Genomic DNA, 18,904 nt, shown 5'->3' with positions numbered 1-18,904 from the left:
ACCTTCTTAATACATATTCTCCCCTTGAAATCTCTACTTTTAAGCTGGGCACATTGCCTGTTAGAACAGATAGATCTAGCATTCTTTGCAATTGAGTGTGACCACATGACTGTATTCTAGCAAATAACATGCAAACAGAAGTATTCTCTGAAACCTTTCAGGAAATTTCTTAAAGGACATCAGACATATACCCTTTGCCCCTTCCCACTTTATCTCTTTATTCTGTTGCTTGGAACATGGATGTGATCGCCAGAGCTCCATATTAAACTATGAGAGTGAAGGCCTCATCATCAAGACTGTGAGGCTGAAACCTGCAAGCCGCCTAATTCCTAGACTTTGAGATAACCACTATACCTGCCCTATGTTGACTACCTCTGGACTTTAAACTTTGTCTTATTTAAGCCACTATGCTTTGGGGTATGTTTAACTCATGTAATGATTATGGTTTATTTTCTAAATCAGACTCATCTTCCTTGTTGATACTCCCAAAAAAGCAACAGTGACATTTTATCTACCAAAAAGTTGTTTTCCTAATACTAAATTCTATAATTTTCCTATACATTTCCTTATTTAATAGTTGTTGAATCTTAAGTTGGGGTCAGGTGTGGTGGCTCACACCTGTAATCCCAGTACTTTGGGAGACTGAGGTGGGCGGATCGCTTGAGGTCAGGAATTTGAGACCAGCCTGGCAAACATGGCGAAACCCTGTCTCTACCAAAAAATACAAAAATTAGCCAGGCATGGTGGCATGTACCTGTAATCCCAGCTACCAGGGAGACTGAGGCACAAGAATCCCTTGGAGGTTACAGTGAGCCGAGATCATGCCACTGCACCCTAGCCTGGATGACAGAGTGAGACTCTGTCTCAAAAAAGAAAATAATAATATTGGTTGGAGGAGAATGGTAAAGTGAATTGAAGAATACAGGCTGTAGAGTCAGACAGACTTGGATTCAAATTCTCATTTTCTCACTTATTAGCTATATAATTTGGAACAAAGTTCTTAACCACTCTCGAATCTTGATGTTGTTGAGATAATAGATCTAAAATATCTGGTACATAGTAGGTTCCCAATAAATATTCCTTTTTTTTTTCTCAATTGAATTTTAAGATCCAGTTCAAATACTATTCCCTCAAACATATTTCTTTAATTTCCTACCTAGAAATTGCGGTGGACTGAATGTGCAGTCCCCACCAACTTCATATATTGAAGCCCTAACCCTAAAAATGACTGTAGTTAGAGATAGGGTCTTCAAGGAAGTAGTTGAAATTAAATGAGGTCGTAAGAGTCAGGCCCTAATCTAATAGGATGGGTGAATTTATAAGAAGAGAAAGAAATACCAGGTGTGCCCATGCAAGCAGAAAAAGCCATGTGAGAAAACAGAAAAAGGCATCCATTTCCAAGCCAAAAAGAAAGGCCTCGCCATAAACCAACCAATCCTATTGGCACCTTGATCTTGGACTTCTAGCCTCCAGAACTGTGAGAAAATAAATTTCTATTGTTTAAGACACCCAATCTGTGGCACTTTGTAATGGAAGCCCTAGACTAATAAAGAAATCCTCAAAACATACTCATTATGTCTCTCCTTATATCACTTTTTTCAAGTTACTTTGGTTTTTCTTAAGAAGTTACCTTGTGGCTGGTTGCAGTGGCTCATGCCTATAATCCCAGTACTTTGGGAGGCCGAGGCAGGTGGATCACCTGAGATCAGGAGTTCGGGACCATCCTGAACAACATGGAGAAACCCCGTTTCTAAAATACAAAATTAGCCGGGCATGGTGGCGGGCGCTTGTAATCCCAACTACTCAGGAGGCTGAGGCAGGAGAATCGCTTGAACCCGGGAGACGGAGGTTGCGGTGAGCCGAGATTGCGCCATTGCACTCCAGCCTGGGCAACAAGAGCGAAACTCCATCTCAAAAAAACAAAAAAGTTATCTTGTAATTATATGTGTATAATTACTATAATCTAATACTGTAGTATTAGATCCTCAAAAACAGGAATCATGTTTTATGAATTTGTATCTTCCTTCCATAGCACCCAAAACAATATATTGAACTTCTGTGTTATTTGTTTTTGTTTCTTTGGGTTTTTTGTCTGTTTGTTTGCTTGGTTGTTTTTTGAGACATAGTCTCGCTCTTTTGCCCAGGCTGAAGTGCAGTGGCACGATCTCAGCTCGCTGCAACCTCTGCCTCCCAGGTTCAAACGATTCTCCTGCCTCAGTCTACCCAGTAGCTGGGATTACAGGTGCCCGCCACCACACCCAGCTAATTTTTGTTATTTTTGGTAGAGACAGGGTTTCACCATGTTAGCCAGGCTGGTCTCTAACCCCTGACCTCATGATCCATCCGCCTCGGCCTCCCAAAGTGCCGGGATCACAGGCGTGAGCCACTGCGCCCGTTCCTTTGGTTTTTTTGTTTTGTTTTGTTTTTTTGAGACGGAGTCGCACTCTGTCACCCAGGCTGGAGTGCAATGGTGCGATCTTGGCTCATTGCTACCTCCGCCTCCTGCCTCAGCATCCCGGGTAGATGGGATTACAGGTGTGCATCACTATGCCTGGCTAATTTTTGTATTTTTAATAGAGACAGGTTTTCACCCTGTTGGCCAGACTGGTCTTGAACTCCTGACCTCAAGTGATCCACCTGCTTTGGCCATCCAAAGTGCTGGGATTACAGGTGTGAGCCACCACGCCCAGCCCTCTGGTACTTATTTTTTTACATGGACATTCAGAAATCGAGGCTGGGCACAGTGGCTCATCCCTGTAATCCGAGCACTTTGGGAGGCTAAGGAGAGAAGATAGATTGCTTGAGCCCAGGATTTGGAGACCAACATGGGCAACAAAGTGAGAACCTGGCTCTTAAAAAAAATTAAAATAAAAATTACAAAATTAGCTGGACGTGGTGGCACATACCTCTAGTTCCAGCTAGGAACTAGCCTGAGGTGGGAAGATCACTGGAGCCCAGGGGCTTGAGGTTGCAGTGAGCTAAGATCACGCTACTGCACTCCAGACTGGATGAAAGAATGAGACCCTGTCTCTTTGATATTAATAATAAGTTGAACTTGCAAAAATGGGTTCTTAGTTGTTAATGTTAATCAGAAGTAAGACTTTCTAATCATCTTTATATGGAGATTAAATATGGTTAAGGAGATACATATAGGTGCCAAATTGACAAGAGGTAGACTGTGACTGTTAGTTTTATGTGTCAACGTGGTAAGGTTATAGTATGCAGTTATTTAACCAAATACTAATCTAAGTGTTGCTGTGAACATACCTTGTAGATATGGTTAACATCTACAGTCAGTAGACTAGTGTATATATGAGATTATCCTTGATACACTGAGTTGGCCTCTTCCAGTCAGTTTAAAGTCCAAGCAAAACTGATGTTTCCATGAAGAAGAAGAAACACTGCCTCAGTACCATAAGAACTCTTGCCCAAGAGAGAGCAGCTTACCAGTATTATCTACACATTTTACACTTGCCAGCTTCCAAAATTTTGTGAGCCACTTTTTTGAAACAAGTCTGTCAATATTTATAGTCATCTGCTTCTGTTTCTCTGGATAACCCTGACTGATACAAGTACCTTTTACTTACTGTGCTTACCAGTTCTAGAATTTCCATTTTATTCCTTTTTGAAATGTTTCCTTATTGAGATTCTGTATTTGCTGAGTCATTGTTACCATATTTTTGTTTATTTCTCTGTGCTTTATTTGCCTTACAATACTTTCTTTGAAGTCTTTGCTAAATGTCAGACTTCTGGGAATACTCAATTACTCAGTTTATTTTTTAATTAATTAATTAATTAATTTTTGGAGACAAGGTCTTGCTCAGTCACCCAGGCTGGAGTATAGTGGCAAGATCATTGCTCACTGCAGCCTCAAACTCATGGGCTCAAGTGATCCTCCTGCCTCAGCCTCCTGAGTAGCTAGCACTATAGGTGCAAGCCACCACACCTGGACACCTGGCCTTTTTTTTTTTTTTTTTTTTTTGTGGAAACCAGGTCTCCACCATCCTGGCTAACATAGTGAAACCCCGTCTCTACTAAAAATACAAAAAATTAGCCGGGCGTGATGGCGGGTGCCTGTAGTCTCTGCTGCTTAGGAGGCAGGAGAATGGCATGAACCTGGGAGGTGGAGCTTGCAGTGAGCTGAGATCGTGCCACTGCACTTCAGCCTGGGTGACAGAGCAAGACTCTGTCTCAAAAAAAAAAAAAAAAGAAACTGGGTCTCCCAATAGGAATGCTTTTACACTATTGGTGGGAATGTAAATTAGTTCAACCTTTTTGGAAAACAGTGGGGCGATTCCTCAAAGACCTAGAACTAGAAATACCATTTGACCCAGCAATCCCATTACTGGGTATATGCCCAGAGGAATATAAATCATTCTGTTATGAAGATAAATGCATGCATATATTCATTGCAGCACTGTTTACAATAGCAAAGACATGGAATGAACCCATATGCCCATCAGTGATAGACTGGATAAAGAAAATGTGGTACATATACACCATGGTATACTATGCAACCATAAAGGGGAACGAGATCATGTCCTTTGCAGGGACACGGATGGAGCTGAAAGCCGTTATCCTCAGCAGACTAACACAGGAACAGAAAACTGAACACCATGTGTTCTCACTTATAAGTGGGAGCTGAACAAAGAGCACATGGACACAGGGAGGGGAACAACACACACTGGGGCTTGCTGGTGGGGGTCATGGGGAGGGAGAGCATCAGGATAAATAGCTAATCCATGTGGGGCTTAATACCTAGGTGATGGTTTGATAGGTGCAGCAAACCACCATGGCACATGTGCACCTATGTAACGAACCTGCATGTCTTACACATGTATCCTGGAACTTAAAAAAGATGTTACATACATATAACAATTTCTAAGGTATCAGAAAGCAAAAAAGCAAAATAAAGACCAGGGTTGATAGCATGTTACCATTTGTGTAATATTAGAGTATGGAGAGGGGGACAGTACACACACAAACACAGCACCCAGAAATTTGAATGATTAATACACAATATACCTTTGAAAAGAAACACGAAAACTAGGTATCTGGGGTTCATGGGAGCAAGGAAACTTTCGCTCTGTACTGTTTACTACCTTTTGAATTTAAAAGGGTCTTTAGGCCGGGCGCAGGGGCTCACGCCTGTATTCCCAGCACTTTGGGAGGCCAAGGCAGGTGGTTCATCTGAGGTCAGGAGACTGAGACCAGCCTGGCCAACATAGTGAAACCCTGTCCCCACCAAAAATACAAAAATTAGCCAGGCATGGTAGTGCACGCCTGTAATACCAACTACTTGGGAGGCTGAGACAGGATAATCACTTGAACCCCGGAGGTGGAAGTTGCAGTGAGCCAAGATTGCACCACTGCACTCCAGCCTGAGCAAACAGAGCCAGACTCCATCTCAAAAAAAAAAAAAAAGTGTTTAATGTATTTCTATTAGAAAAATAAAATTCTAATAAAAACATAAAAGAAACTGGGTATCTCTGTGTTGCTGAGGCTGGTCTTGAAATTCTGGCCTCAAGTGAAACTCCCACCTCCCACCTTGGCCTCCCAATGTGCTGGGATTACAGACATGAGCCACCACACCCAGCCCCAGATAACAGTTTCAGTTTACTGAGTGTGGGTCATAGTTTTTGTTTATTTGCATGCGTGGTAATTTGTTGTTGAAAAGTGACATTTTAGATAACATATTGTAGGTAAGTCTGGATATCCAGGCATCCAGCCTGGGGAAACAACTTTTCCCCTTGAAAGTTGTTCTTTGTTTGTGTGTGTGGGTTTAGCTGTTTGCCTATACTAAGTGTCTTAATCCATTTTGTGCTCCTATAACCGAATACCTGAAACTGAGTAATTTATAATTTATAATGAAAATAAATTTTTGTCTCACAATTCTGGAGGCTGGGAAGTCCAAGATCAATTGGCTCTCATCTGGTGAGAGTCTTCTTGCTGCATCATCCTATGGTAGAAGTCATCACATGGTGGAAGCTCAAAGAGAAGGCCATACTCATTCTTTCATAATGAACCTACCACTCCTGCAATAACAGCATCATCCATTCATGAGGGCGGAACCCTCATGGTCTAATCAGCTCTTAAAGGTCCCACCTCTTAATGTTGTTATAATGACAGTTACATTTAAACATGAATTTGGAAGGGTGCAGACATGCAAACCATAGCACTAAACTAAATCTATGAATTCTCCCATGCAATATGTGTCTACTGAAGTCTCTGTTCTGTTAGGGTTTTTTCTTTGATTTTATTCTTAAACCCGGTTTCCCAAGGTTCTCCTTGGTGTGTATATAGCTTAGTGTTCAGCCAAACATTAATTAAACATTTGGCTCAAACACTATGAGCCAGTAAGACTTTCTCTCTCTACTAATGGATCACTGTGTGTACTGGGGAGTGCGTGCAAAGTCCAGCTGTTGTATGTCTTCACTGGCTTTTACATTCTGCAAGGCCCTCTTGAACCTTCTTGCTTATCCACTGTGTATGTGGTCAGGATCCATCAGCCTAGAATGTTTGGGTGTCTTGGGTCTATCTTCCAAGTCTTTGATGCAAATCCTTGCAGCCTCTGGTTCACTTGGGATATGTAGAGAGCTTATAAAACCCCCTAGGGCTGTGTCATCCCTGGGCAATTCCTGTTAAATCCCACCTAGTTTGCCAATCCATTGCTTGTCCTAAACAAAAGGCAACATAAGGCAAGCAGAGCTACCTTCTATCCATGTTTGCTTGCCACTGAGATCACCTGTTTAAACTGATAATGGCTCTAAGTGAAGTAAGCCTGCTTTGGCCATGGCGGCAAGGCTGTTCATTTTCATGTCCTGCCCCAACCTACTTGAACTTCACTTACAACAGAACTGGAGTGGTGGAATGGGAGTTGTTCCAGGCAAGAACAACAAAAAAATTGTTGTTCTTACCTGAAATTCAGTGATCTTCATGAATAAGCATTTCTCTGATTGTGGTATATGCCTTTAATTTTATTTCTAGAGTGACAAATTTTTGGTTTTGACAGTTTTTTTCTACCTTTATAGTTTCTTCTTGGGAAGAGAATGTGTCAACTTCACTCCATCATGCTGAAGTAAATCTTCATCTCTTAATTTTCTCTCTCAAAAATATCCTGAGGATTCCCTCTGGAGTCTGATAAGTAATTGTAGTATCTGGTTTCTATGGTTGGATGATTCAGGATTCCAAGAATAATAGTTACTTTTTAGATCTCTAAAGAAGAAGTGACAACCACATGAATGAAAAGATGCTTCTTAAATCATGGAGAGTCGGGACTTACTATCACTGTATTTTGAAACTGTTTCAGCCTTACTTTATAACTGATTTAGTATATTTTTCTTTTAATTTCAGATTTCAGTGAAGTTCCTTATGACTTCCCCTGAAATTGCTTCCTTATCATGGGGGCAAATGAAAGTAAAAGGCTCTAATACAACCTATAAGGACTGCAAAGTATGGCCAGGGGGCAGTCGGACTTGGGATTGGAGAGAAACAGGAACTGAGGTAAGATATTAGTCTTTGGTTGACACTACATGAGGCTGGCCAAGTGATTTCCAACCTCTTAAGCTGCAATGACTAAGTGAAAAACTATTTCTCTTGTGTCTTTTTGAGATGTAATTCATATACCATTAAATTCACCCTTTTAAAGTATGCAATTCAATGGACTTCTTACATTCAATGCCCCTGTAGTGACATTATAGTGACTTATATTCATAAACTTGTACAACAGTTACCACTGTTAGTTCCAGAATATATTTATCACCTCAGAAAGGAACCACATAACCACTACCAGTCAGTGCCCATTCACTACCACCCCAAGCCCCTAGCAATGATTAATCTACTTTCTGTTGTTATAGATATGCCTATTCTGGATGTTTTCTATAAATGACATCATTCAGATATCTTAGGTGTGTTCCCAGGAGTGGATTTCTGGGTTATATAGTGTTTAACCTTTTGAGGTACTGCCAGACTATCTTCCAAGGCACCTGCACCATTTTACATCTCCACTAGGAATATAGGAAGGTTCCAGTTTTTCCACATTCCTCCTCAACACATTGTTCTTTTCATTGTTTTGTTTTTATTAGAACCATCCTATTAGGTGTGAAGTATTGTTCTCATTGTGGTTTTGATTTGCCTTTCCCTACATTTCCTCAAGGATTCCCAGTGTGCCATGCCCAAGGTAGAGCCTCCTTTCCATGAGTATAAGTTGGGCAAAACAAGGGAGCCTCTACCTTTTGACCCCACTCACATGGGATGTAGCCTCAACAACAGAAAGATGGGGGCAGGATGAGAGGCACTAAAGTCCTGCTCCTCCTGGGAAGGAAGCCTTCCAGCTAGATGCTGAAGGGAGAAAGGGTCTTGTGTTCTTGGCTACAGCAGTCTGGAGAGTAGTCTCTGCCTCACAATGGGGGTGGGGCAGGGAGGCATTTATCTTGATGCCTCCACTGTACATGTGCACAGATTCTTACTTGTCTTACCAAATATCTCAATGAGTTCTGGCTTCTGTAAAAAAATTGTCATAGACTGAGTACCTTAAACAATAAACATTTATTTCTCACAGTTCTGGAGACTGAAAGTGTGAGATTAGGATGCCAGCATGGTCAGGTTCTGGTCCTTGCATTAGTTTGTTTTCACACTGCTGATAAAGACATAACCGAGACTGGGGAGAAAAAGAGGTTTAATGGACTTACAGTTCCACAAGACTTGGGAGGACTTACAATCATGGCAGAAGGCAAGGAGGAGCAAGTCACATCTTACATGGTTGGTGGCAGGCAAAGAGAGCTTGTGCAGAGAAACTCTTCGTTTTTAAAACCATTAGATCTCATGAGACTCATTCACTATCACGAGAGCAGCACAGGAAAGACCCACTCCCATAATTCAATCACCTCCCACTGAGTTCCTCCCACAACATGCAGGAATTGTGGGAGTTACAATTCAAGATGAGATTTGGGTGGGGACACAGCTAAACCATATCAGCCCTCTTCCAGTTTGTAGACAGCCAACTTCTCTTTGTGTCCTTACGTGGTGGAAAGAGAGGTAGCTAGCTTTTGAGCTTCTTATAAGGGCACTCATCTCATTCATGAGGGCTCCACCCTTAGGACCCAGTTACCTCCTGTAGGTCCCACCTCTAAATAATATTACATTGGGATTAGAGTTTCAATGTATACATTTTTAAGGGACAATCGTATTAAGTCCATTGCAGCAATTTTTTTTTTTTTTACAGTTTTTTTCTTTCTTTCTTTCTTTTTTTTTTGGAGACAGTCTCCCTCTGTCATCCAGGCTAGAGTGCAGTGGTGAGATCATGGCTCACTGCAGTCTACACCACCTGGGTGAAAAGGATCTTCCTCCCTCAGCCACCTGAGTAGCAAGGACCACAGGCATGCAGTCACACCTGGCTTATTATTTTAGTTTTTATAGAGATGAGGTCTTACTACATTGCCCAGGCTGGTCTTGAACTCCTGACCCCAAGAAATCCTCCCACCTTGGCCTCCCAAAATGCTGAGATTACAGGCATGAGCCGTCATGCCCAGCCAAATTTTCTTGAATACACGTTTATTCATTGGGTATTTGCTCTTAGGACCATTTACAGAGGCTTTAGGGGTTTTGTTGTTGTTGTTTTGGTGAGTTCTTGGTTTGAGTTTTTCTTTGTTGTTATTATTAATAATTTTCACATAGGAGTGAGTCAGTGGAGCTCATCATGATGTAATGATGGAAGTAGATCCTTCGTTTTTGAAGAATAGTTTGTTGGATATAGATTTCTTGATCAATAGTCTTTTTCTTTTCAATATGCCATCCCACCACCTTTTGGCTTCATTGGTTTCTAATGATAAATCAACCATTAGCATTATTAGAGCTCCCTTGGACTTGTTGAGTTGCTTCTTTCTAACTGCTTTCAAAACACGTCATAGTAATTTAACTATGATATGTCTAGGTATGAATTATCTTTGAGTTTGTCCTACTTGGAATTTATTGAGCTTCATGAAGATGTAGATTATTTTTTTTTTTAAATCAAATTTGGGGGAGTTTAGAGCCATTATTTCTTCAAGTATTCTTTCTACTCCTATCTCCCTTTTCTTGTGACTCCCATTATGAATATATTGGTAGGCATTAGGGTGTCCTACAGGTCTCCGAGTCTGTATTCTTTGTCTTCATTTTTTTTTCTTTTCTTTGTCTTAGATTGGATAATTTCAATTGACCTATTTTCAATTTTGTTGATTCTTATCTGCTATTGAGCCTCTGTAGTGACATTTTTATTTCCATCATTATACTTTCTAACTCCAGAATTTCTTTTTCTTTTGTTTTTTTTGGCGGGGGATAGACTATTGCTCTGTCGCCACAGCTGGAGTGCCGTGGCACAATTTCGTCTCACTGCACCCTCCGCCCTGCCTTAGCCTCCTGTGTAGCTGGGATTACAGGTGCACTCCACCATGCCCAGCTCTTTCTGTATATTTAGTAGAGACAGAGTTTTACCATGTTGGCCAGGCTGGTCTCAAATTCCTGACCTCAAATGATCCACCCACTTCAGCCTCCCAAAGTGCTGGGTTTATAGGCGTGAGCCACCACACCTGGCCCAGAATTTCTGTTTGGTTGTTTTTAACAATTTATATTTCTTTATTGATATTTTTTATTTGGCAAGATATTGTTATACTTTCCTTTAGTTCTTTTGAACAGTGTTTCCTTTAGCTCCTATTACATATTTAAAATCACTGATTTAGAGTCTTTCTCTGTAAGTCCAGTGTCGGGGCTTCCTCTGGGATAGTTTCTACTGTCTGCTTCCCCCAATCCCCATATGGACCTGCCTTTCTTTTTCTTTCTTTATGTCTTTCTTTGTTGTTTTGTTTATATTTCTGAATTTTTTTGTTGAGAACTGGACATTTATATAATATAATGTGGCAACACTGGAAATCAACTCCCCTTTCTGATTCTGAGGGTTTGTCGTTGCTATTTTTTGCAGTTATTTGTTCCTATGTGGTTCTGTAAAGTCTGTAAAGTCTGTATTCTTTGTTTGTGGCTCATTTACCTTAGTGATGAGCTAATGATTTGACTGAGATTTCTTTACATTGCTGGAATCAGGTGTTTAGATTTACCCATGTGTCTACCAGTTGCCTTTCTTATTATTCCTTTTTGTAATTTAGATCTTTTGAGTTCAATTTCTTCTTTTAGAAAAATCAGTATCCAGCTGGGCGTGGTAGTTCATGCCTATGATCACAGTACTTTGGGAGGACAAGGTGGGTAGCTCATTTTAGGCCAGAAGATTGATACCATCCTGGCCAACATGGTGAAACCCCGTTGTCTCCTCAACTTTGGGAGGCCGAGGTGGGCAGATCACCTGAGGTCGGGAGTTTGAGACCAACCTGACCAACATGGAGAAACCCCGTCTCTACTAACAATGCAAAATTAGCCAGGTGTGGTGGCACATGCCTGTAATCCCAGCTACTTGGGAGTAGCTGGAGAATCACTTGAACCCAGGAGGTTGAGGTTGCAGCGAGCCAAGATCGCGCCATTGCACTCCATCCTGGGCAACAAGAGTGAAACTCCGTCTTAAAAAAAAGAAATTAGTATCCTTTAGAAGTTCTTTCAATAAGGATTTCTTGGTGATCTCTCCCAGTTTTTATTTGTCTGAAAAAGTCTTCGTTTTTTAATTCTAATTTGTCTTGTATTCTAAGTTGACAATTTTTTTTTAGAACTTTATTTGTAGGAATCCTGAATAATCAGACTATGCCATTTGAGATCTGTCCCATAAAGGAAGATTCATATTTGCTTCTTTTCTGTATCCTGTGTTACTCTCAATCTGGGATCACTTTTACTTTTTTTTTTTTTTTTGAGACAGAGTCTCGCTCTGTCGCGCAGGCTGGAGTGCAGTGATGCGATCTCTGCTCACTGCAAGCTCCACCTTCCAGGTTCACGCCATTCTCCTGCCTCAGTCTCCTGAGTAGCTGGGACTACAGGCGCCCACCACCATATCCAGCTAATTGTTTTTGTATTTTTAGTAGAGACAGGGTTTCACTGTGTTAGCCAGGTCTCGATCTCCTGACCTTGTGATCCGCCCACCTCAGCCACCCAAAGTGCTGGGATTACAGGCGTGAGCCACCGCGCCAGGACCACTTTTAATTTTTTTGACGGCTTCCAAAACTAGGCTGATAGTGTAAATTTGAGCCCCAAACTGACGTGTGAGCAGGTTTGTGGTTATAAATTATCAGGGAAGACATTTTTCCCCTCTAGCGCCACGACTGAGCAGAAAGCTTTCCTCATCTTTTTCATTTGCCAAGGGGTGGAATTTTTGCGTCTCAGAATGTGTGTAAAATGGAAGACTCTGAGAATGGCAGTGCCTCAGGGTAACTTTAATATCAGTTCACCATTTTGATTTCCAACTCCCCCTTCACTTTGGCCTCTGGGAATTTCCCTTTCCTTTCTGCAAGCTCAGTTACATATTTCAGAGGATGTTTATTTTTATCTGGCATTTTGTTTAAGGAAACTTTGTAGGTTATATAGTCTATCACATTGTTCTTCATTGTAAACAGTTATGCCTACAAAGTTAGGCCCCACATAGAAAGAGAGCCCTAACACATACTCTTTGTGTATGCCTTGGTTTTGAACTGCATGCACTCATTGATGATCGTGACACCCAGTTTGGTTTGTTAGTTACTAACCTAGATCATAATGGATGGAATATACCTAGATTGGTAAAAAGAATAGAAGGGCATGGAGATATAGAAGGGACAGAATGAAAGAAAACTGAGGAATAAGAAGCCTTAAATCATGTAGCCTACTTGAACCAAATGGCTCCATCGGAGTGAAGTTGGAGAATGGGAAGAATAGGTGGTGGTGTGGTTAATAGAGCATCTATATATGCAGAACTGAGTTTATATTGTATTCAGTGAATAAGTCAGAACCACTGTAGCTAGTGTATTAGTCAGGGCTCTCCAGAAAAACAGAACTAGGAGGAGATACATATATGTAAAATAAGGTTTACTATGAGAAATTGACTTGTCCATGATCTGCTGTCTGCAAGTCTGAAGTCCTAAAAACCCCAGGAGCTGAAGGTTTAAATCCCAGTCCAAGAGCAGAAGAAATTGAGATGAGATGTCCCAGTTAAAGTGGTGAGGCAGAAAAAAAGAGGCAAATTCTCCTTCCTCTGCCTTCTGTTCTTTTCAGGCCCTCAATGGATTGGATGATGCCTACCAATACTGGGGAGGGTAGTCTACCGAGTCCACCAATTCAAATACTAATCTCCTCCATAGACATTCTCACAGACACACCCAGAAATAATATTTAATTTGGGCAGTCTGTTGTCCAGTTGAGCTGGCACATAAAATTAACCATCAAAGGTACTTATGTGGGACAGTTGATGTGTCTGACAAAGGTTATGCAGACTGTGGTTTAAGTTATACTGGAGCACAAACTTATATGGGTTCCACACGAGAGATTCGTTTCCCTTCAGAAATGGCTTTAGCACTGTATATTTCTATTTTTCCCACATGAGACCATATGAGTTAATCTTTATTCTTTTTTTTTTTTCTTGAGACACAGTCTTGCTCTGTCACCCAGGCTGGAGTGCAGGGCACGATCTCGGCTCACTGCAACCTCCACCTCCCAGGTTCAAGTGATTCTCCTATCTCAGCCTCCCAAGTAGCTGGGATTACAGGTGCCCACCATCATGCCTGGCTAATTTTTTTTGTATTTTCAGTAGAGATGGGGTTTCACCATGCTGGCCAGGCTGGTCTCAAACGCCTGACCTCAGATGATCCGCCTGCCTCGACATCCCAAAGTGCTGGGGTTACAAGTGTGAGCCACCGCATCTGGCCAACCTCATTCTTTATAGAAAGTTAAGCACAGAGAAGTTATATAACTTGTGTAGGCACAGAGCTAGAAACGTGTGAAAGCAAACAGTAAGCTCAGGTCAGACTGTAACTTTCTTTTTTTTTTTTTTTTTGAGACGAAGTCTCGCTCTATCGCCCAGGCTGGAGTGCAGTGGTCAGGTCTCAGCTCACTGCAAGCTCCGCCTCCCGGGTACACGCCATTCTCCTGCCTCAGCCTCCCGAGTAGCTAGGAGTACAGGCGCCCGCCACCTCACCCGGCTAGCTTTTTGTATTTTTTTTTAGTAGAGACAGGGTTTCACCGTGTTAGCCAGGATGGTCTCGATCTCCTGACCTCGTGATCCACCCATCTCGGCCTCCCAAAGTGCTGGAATTACAAGCTTGAGCCACCGTGCCCGGCCTGTAACTTTCTTTCCTGTTTCTTTCTACTACATATTGTTTCTTCTTATATCCACAACACTGTCTCCCAAGCTGGAGTGCAGAGTTGTAATCATAGCTCACTGCAACCTCAACCTCTTAGATTCAAGCGATCCTCCAGCCTGCTGTTATCATCCCAACAAGCTAGAAGTAGAAGCATGTCCCACAATGCCTGGCTAATTTATTTTTATTTTTTGTAGAGACAGAGTCTGTCTATTTTGCTTAGGCTGGTCTCAAACTCCTGGCCTGAAGTGGTCCTCCTTTTTTTTTTTTTTTTTTTTTGAGAGGGAGTCTCGCTCTGTCGCCCAGCCTGGAGTGCAGTGGCCGGATCTCGGCTCACTGCAAGCTCCGCCTCCCGGGTTTACGCCATTCTCCTGCCTCAGCCTCCCCAGTAGCTGGGACTACAGACGCTCGCCACCTCGCCCGGCTATTTTTTTGTATTTTTTACTAGAGACGGGGTTTCACCGGGTTAGCCAGGATGGTCTTGATCTCCTGACCTCGTGATCCACCCGTCTCGGCCTCCCAAAGTGCTGGGATTACAGGGTTGAGCCACCGCGCCCGGCCTCTTTTTTTTTTTTTTTAAAGATGAGGTCTCACTCGGTCCCCCAGGCTAGAGTGCAACGGCACCATTATTGTTCACTGTAGCCTTGATCTCCCAGGCTCAAGCGCTCCTCCCATCTCAACCTCCCAAGTAGCTGGGACTACAGGCAATTGCCTCCATACCTGGCTAATTTTTTATTTTTTATTTTTATTTTTACTATTTTTTTTGAGACAGAGTCTTGCTCTGTTGCCCAGGCTGGAATGCAGTGGCGTGACCTTGGCTCATTGCAACCTCTGTCTCCCAAGTTCAAGTGATTCTCTTGCCTCAGCCTCCTGAGTAGCTGGGATTACTGGCGTGCGTCACCACTCCCGGCTAATTTCTTTTGTATTTTTAGTAGAGATGGCTTTCACCATGTTGGCCAGGCTTGTCTCAAACTCCTGACCTCAGGTGATCTGCCCATCTCAGCCTCTCAAAGTGCTGGGATTACTGGTGTGAGCCACTGCACCCGGCCTAATTTTTTAATATTTTACAGAGACAGGGTCTCACTCTGTTGCCCAGGTTGGTTCAAACTCCTGGGCTCAAATGATCCTTTTGCCTTGGCCTCCCAAAGTGCTGGATCTGGTTTTTTTGTTTGTTTGTTTTTTGTTTTTAAATGATGCAGTTCCCAGTTATCCTTTCACCCTCCTATATTTCAAAACACATATTTGAAGACCTAGCTATTCCATATCAAATGCTTTTTCTCTTCCAAACTTATCATGATCTTTCTTTCCTCTTCACCTTTGCTAAAACCATTTCCTTCTGTATCTGATGAAATCTTATACATTCCTCTATTCTTGGCTTTTGCATTATCTCCTCTATGAAGCATTTTCTTAATCCTGAGAATGAGCTGCTTACTCCCTTCCATTATTTAATACTCTGTGCTTCTATTATAGTACTTAGCACAGTTCACTTGTATTATAATGAGGATCTGTTTCCCCCACTAAGTGGTAAACTCCCTAAGGTTAGCAAGAACTATGCATTTAACACAGTGCCAGTAAAGCAAGAACTCAATAAATGTTTGCTGAATTGAAATTTCCATTATAAATGTCATTAAACAAACTGTTTTTATCCTTTTTAACATTCCCTCTGAGATAGGTTAATGTTATAATTCCTTTTTTATTAGTTTAAAAAGGGAGAGAGCAGATTTTGTAGTGATTACAGAATGGAAACAAGAAAATTTAAGGTCTTCAAGCAGTATCCTGAAATAATAATTAGTATAAACTCCAAAATCTCTACCAGTCATTAAAACAACTAATATGTACCTTTATGTACCTTTAAATAGGTACTAATGTGTACCTTTATGTACCTTTAAATATGTACTAATATGTACATATTACTAATATACATATGTACTAATATGTATGTACTAATATGTACTAATGTGTACCTTTAAATATAACTTTTTCAGGGTCACATAACTAATACTTTTTGTAACCAAAATTTGAGCAGAAGTTGTTCTTTCTCTAAAGACCACATACTTTCCTTCTGTTTTATACTATTCTTGCTCATTTCTATCCTACGGCAATACCTATCTTATTATAGAAGAGTTTTCTATATGGAAACATGCATAGATCATTCATTCATCTGTCCTTTTCGTTAGACTGAAAGGGGTCAAGAATGAAGGTATAAATATATAAGTATAAAATTAAAAGAAAAAACCAATTAGTAGCCACCCAAAGAAAATTAAAGGAAGTATGGAAATGTTTACCCCAACTTTTTATTTTTAAAAATGTTAAACCTACGGAATAGTTATGTGAATAATATAATACATTTCCATATATCCTTTACCTAAATCCTCAAGTTGTTAACATTTTACCATGTTTGTTTCTTTTCTCTCTCTAAACACACACACACACACACACACACACACACACACACACACACTCTTTGTCCCCCTATCATTTGACAATAAATCACAGATACGATATTTCAGTATTTCTCTCCTAAGAACATGAATATTATCCTCTATAACTACAGTTCTCTTATCAAAAACAAGGATATTATCATTGATACAATAATATCTTCTTTTTTTTTTTTTTTTGAGATGGAGTCTCGCTCTGTGGCCCAGGCTGGAGTGCAGTGGCATGATCTCGGCTCACTGCAACCTCCGCCTCCCAGGGTCAAGCAATTCTCTGCCTCAGCCTCCTGAGTAGCAGGGATTACAGGCATGTGCCATCACGCCCAGCTAATTTTTGTATTTTTAGTAGAGACAGGGTTTCACCATCTTGGCCAGGCTGGTCTTAAACTCCTGACCTCGTGATCCACCCGCCTTGGCCTCCCAAAATGCTGGGATTAAAGGCTTGAGCCACTGCACCCAGCCGATACAATAATATCTAATATACGGTCTGTCTTCAGATTTCCCCAGTGTCCCAAGAATGTTCTCTATAACTTTTGTCGATTCTCAGAGAATTGTACAATTGACCAGGCTAGAGTTTCTTCTGCTCAGGACAGTTCTTCTTAAGACTGATGAGCTGTTCCTAGCTGTTCCTTGTGTTTTTGTTTGCTTTTGCTTTTGTTTTCGTATTCACCTTCTAAAGCTGATTGTTGTAGAAGGCTGATCTAATTGGATATTTGTCCCCACCCAAATCTCAGGTTGAAATGTAATCCCCAATGTTGGAGGTGGGGCTTGGTGGGAGGTAATTGGGTCATGTGGGCAGTTCCCTCATGATTGACTTAGTGCTGTCTTGGTGATAGAGAGTCAGTTGTCAGGAGATCTGGTTATTTAAAAGTGTGTGGTACCTCCCCCAACCTTGCTTCTGCTCTCATCATGTGACATGCCTACTCCCACTTCACCTTCTGCCATGGGTAAAAGCTCCCTGAGGCCTCCTCAGAAGTCAAGCAGATACTGATATCATGCTTGTACAGCCTGCAGAACTGTGAGCCAATTAAACCTCTTTTGTTTATAAATTACCATCTCAGGTATTTCTTTATAGCAATGTAAGAAAGGCCTCTGTTGAACTTCTTGAATTTTGAAAATTTTCAAACTGATGTAACAAATTATAAAAGAAATAGAATAAACAGTTGTATACCATCAATTGAGATTCACTAGTTGTTAACATTCTGCCACAATTTGCTTTATCTAGCCCTCTGTGGTCCTCTTCTCTCCTTCTCATAATTATTTTTACTAAATAATTTGAAAGTAAGTTGTGGGCAGTCACAGTGGCTCACATCTCTAATCCTAGCACTTTGGGAAGATGAGATGGAAGGATCACTTGAGCACAAGAGGTCAAGGCTGCAGTGAGCCATGATTGCATCAATGAGCTTCACTCCAGCCTGGCCAATAGAATGAGACCCTATCTCAAAAAAAAAAAAAAAAAAAAAGAAAAGAAACGAAAAGAAAAAAAGAAAAAGAAGAAGAAAGAAAAGAAAGAAAAAAGTCACTGAAATTAATTATTTTTAATGTTGTCAATTTGACATACAGAATTTGGTTTATTTGTTTCTGTTGGCATACAATTTTAGATGCCTCTCATTTCCTGTCTTTCTTGATTTAACTCTTTGAATATGTAAAATATTTACATGATTCAGAATTCAAACTTCAAACTATGACAGTCACTTGCTGTTCACTATCACCAGAACAGCAAGGGAGATATCCACATCAATGATCCAGTCACCTCCCATTAGGTCCCTCCTCCAACATTGGGGATTACAATTCAATGTGAGATTATGCAGGGACACAAATCCAAACCATATCATAGATGCACTTGGAAAGTCTTACTCACCTCCCTATGTCTTCCATCACATTCCCATCTCGCTCCATGTAGGTAATTATTTTGTATTAGTTTCTGGTTTATCCTTTTTTGTATTTTTCTGGAAAAAATAAGCAAATGCAAATATACGTATATAAATACATTTTTTTCTTTTTTCCCCGTTTTCCATACACAAAAGGTAGCAACCCTTACTTCTTTATATTCTGTTCACTTAATATATACAGAAAATCAGGGTATCAGTTCATAGAGATATGTCTTTTTCTTTTTTACCACTGTATAGTAACCAACTTTGTGAATGTAATATCGTTTATTCAATTTAGTTCTAAGGGGTGGGCACTCTATTGCATTCAATATTTTAGTACTATAAACAATACTACATTGAA

The 18,904-nt window shown here is 40.9% G+C and overlaps 1 protein-coding gene across 3 annotated transcripts in view; it reads left to right on the top strand.

The window, feature by feature from the left end:
* The window catches only part of AAMDC (adipogenesis associated Mth938 domain containing), a 51,329-nt gene that overhangs the window by 12,737 nt on the left and 19,688 nt on the right, over positions 1 to 18,904 (top strand). For all 3 annotated transcript variants that reach the window (XM_009186985.4, XM_003910459.4, XM_003910461.4), the window contains exon 2: positions 7,354 to 7,503. In XM_009186985.4, the coding sequence (XP_009185249.1) occupies positions 7,372 to 7,503 (132 nt within the window). In that variant the 5' untranslated portion in view covers positions 7,354 to 7,371. The remainder of the gene's footprint in view (positions 1 to 7,353; positions 7,504 to 18,904) is intronic.

This window comes from Papio anubis, chromosome 12 (assembly GCF_008728515.1).
Source record: "Papio anubis isolate 15944 chromosome 12, Panubis1.0, whole genome shotgun sequence".
Taxonomy (NCBI): Eukaryota; Metazoa; Chordata; class Mammalia; order Primates; family Cercopithecidae; genus Papio; species Papio anubis.
Note: the sequence above shows the minus strand (reverse complement) of the source record. Positions and strands in the feature narration are given on the sequence as shown.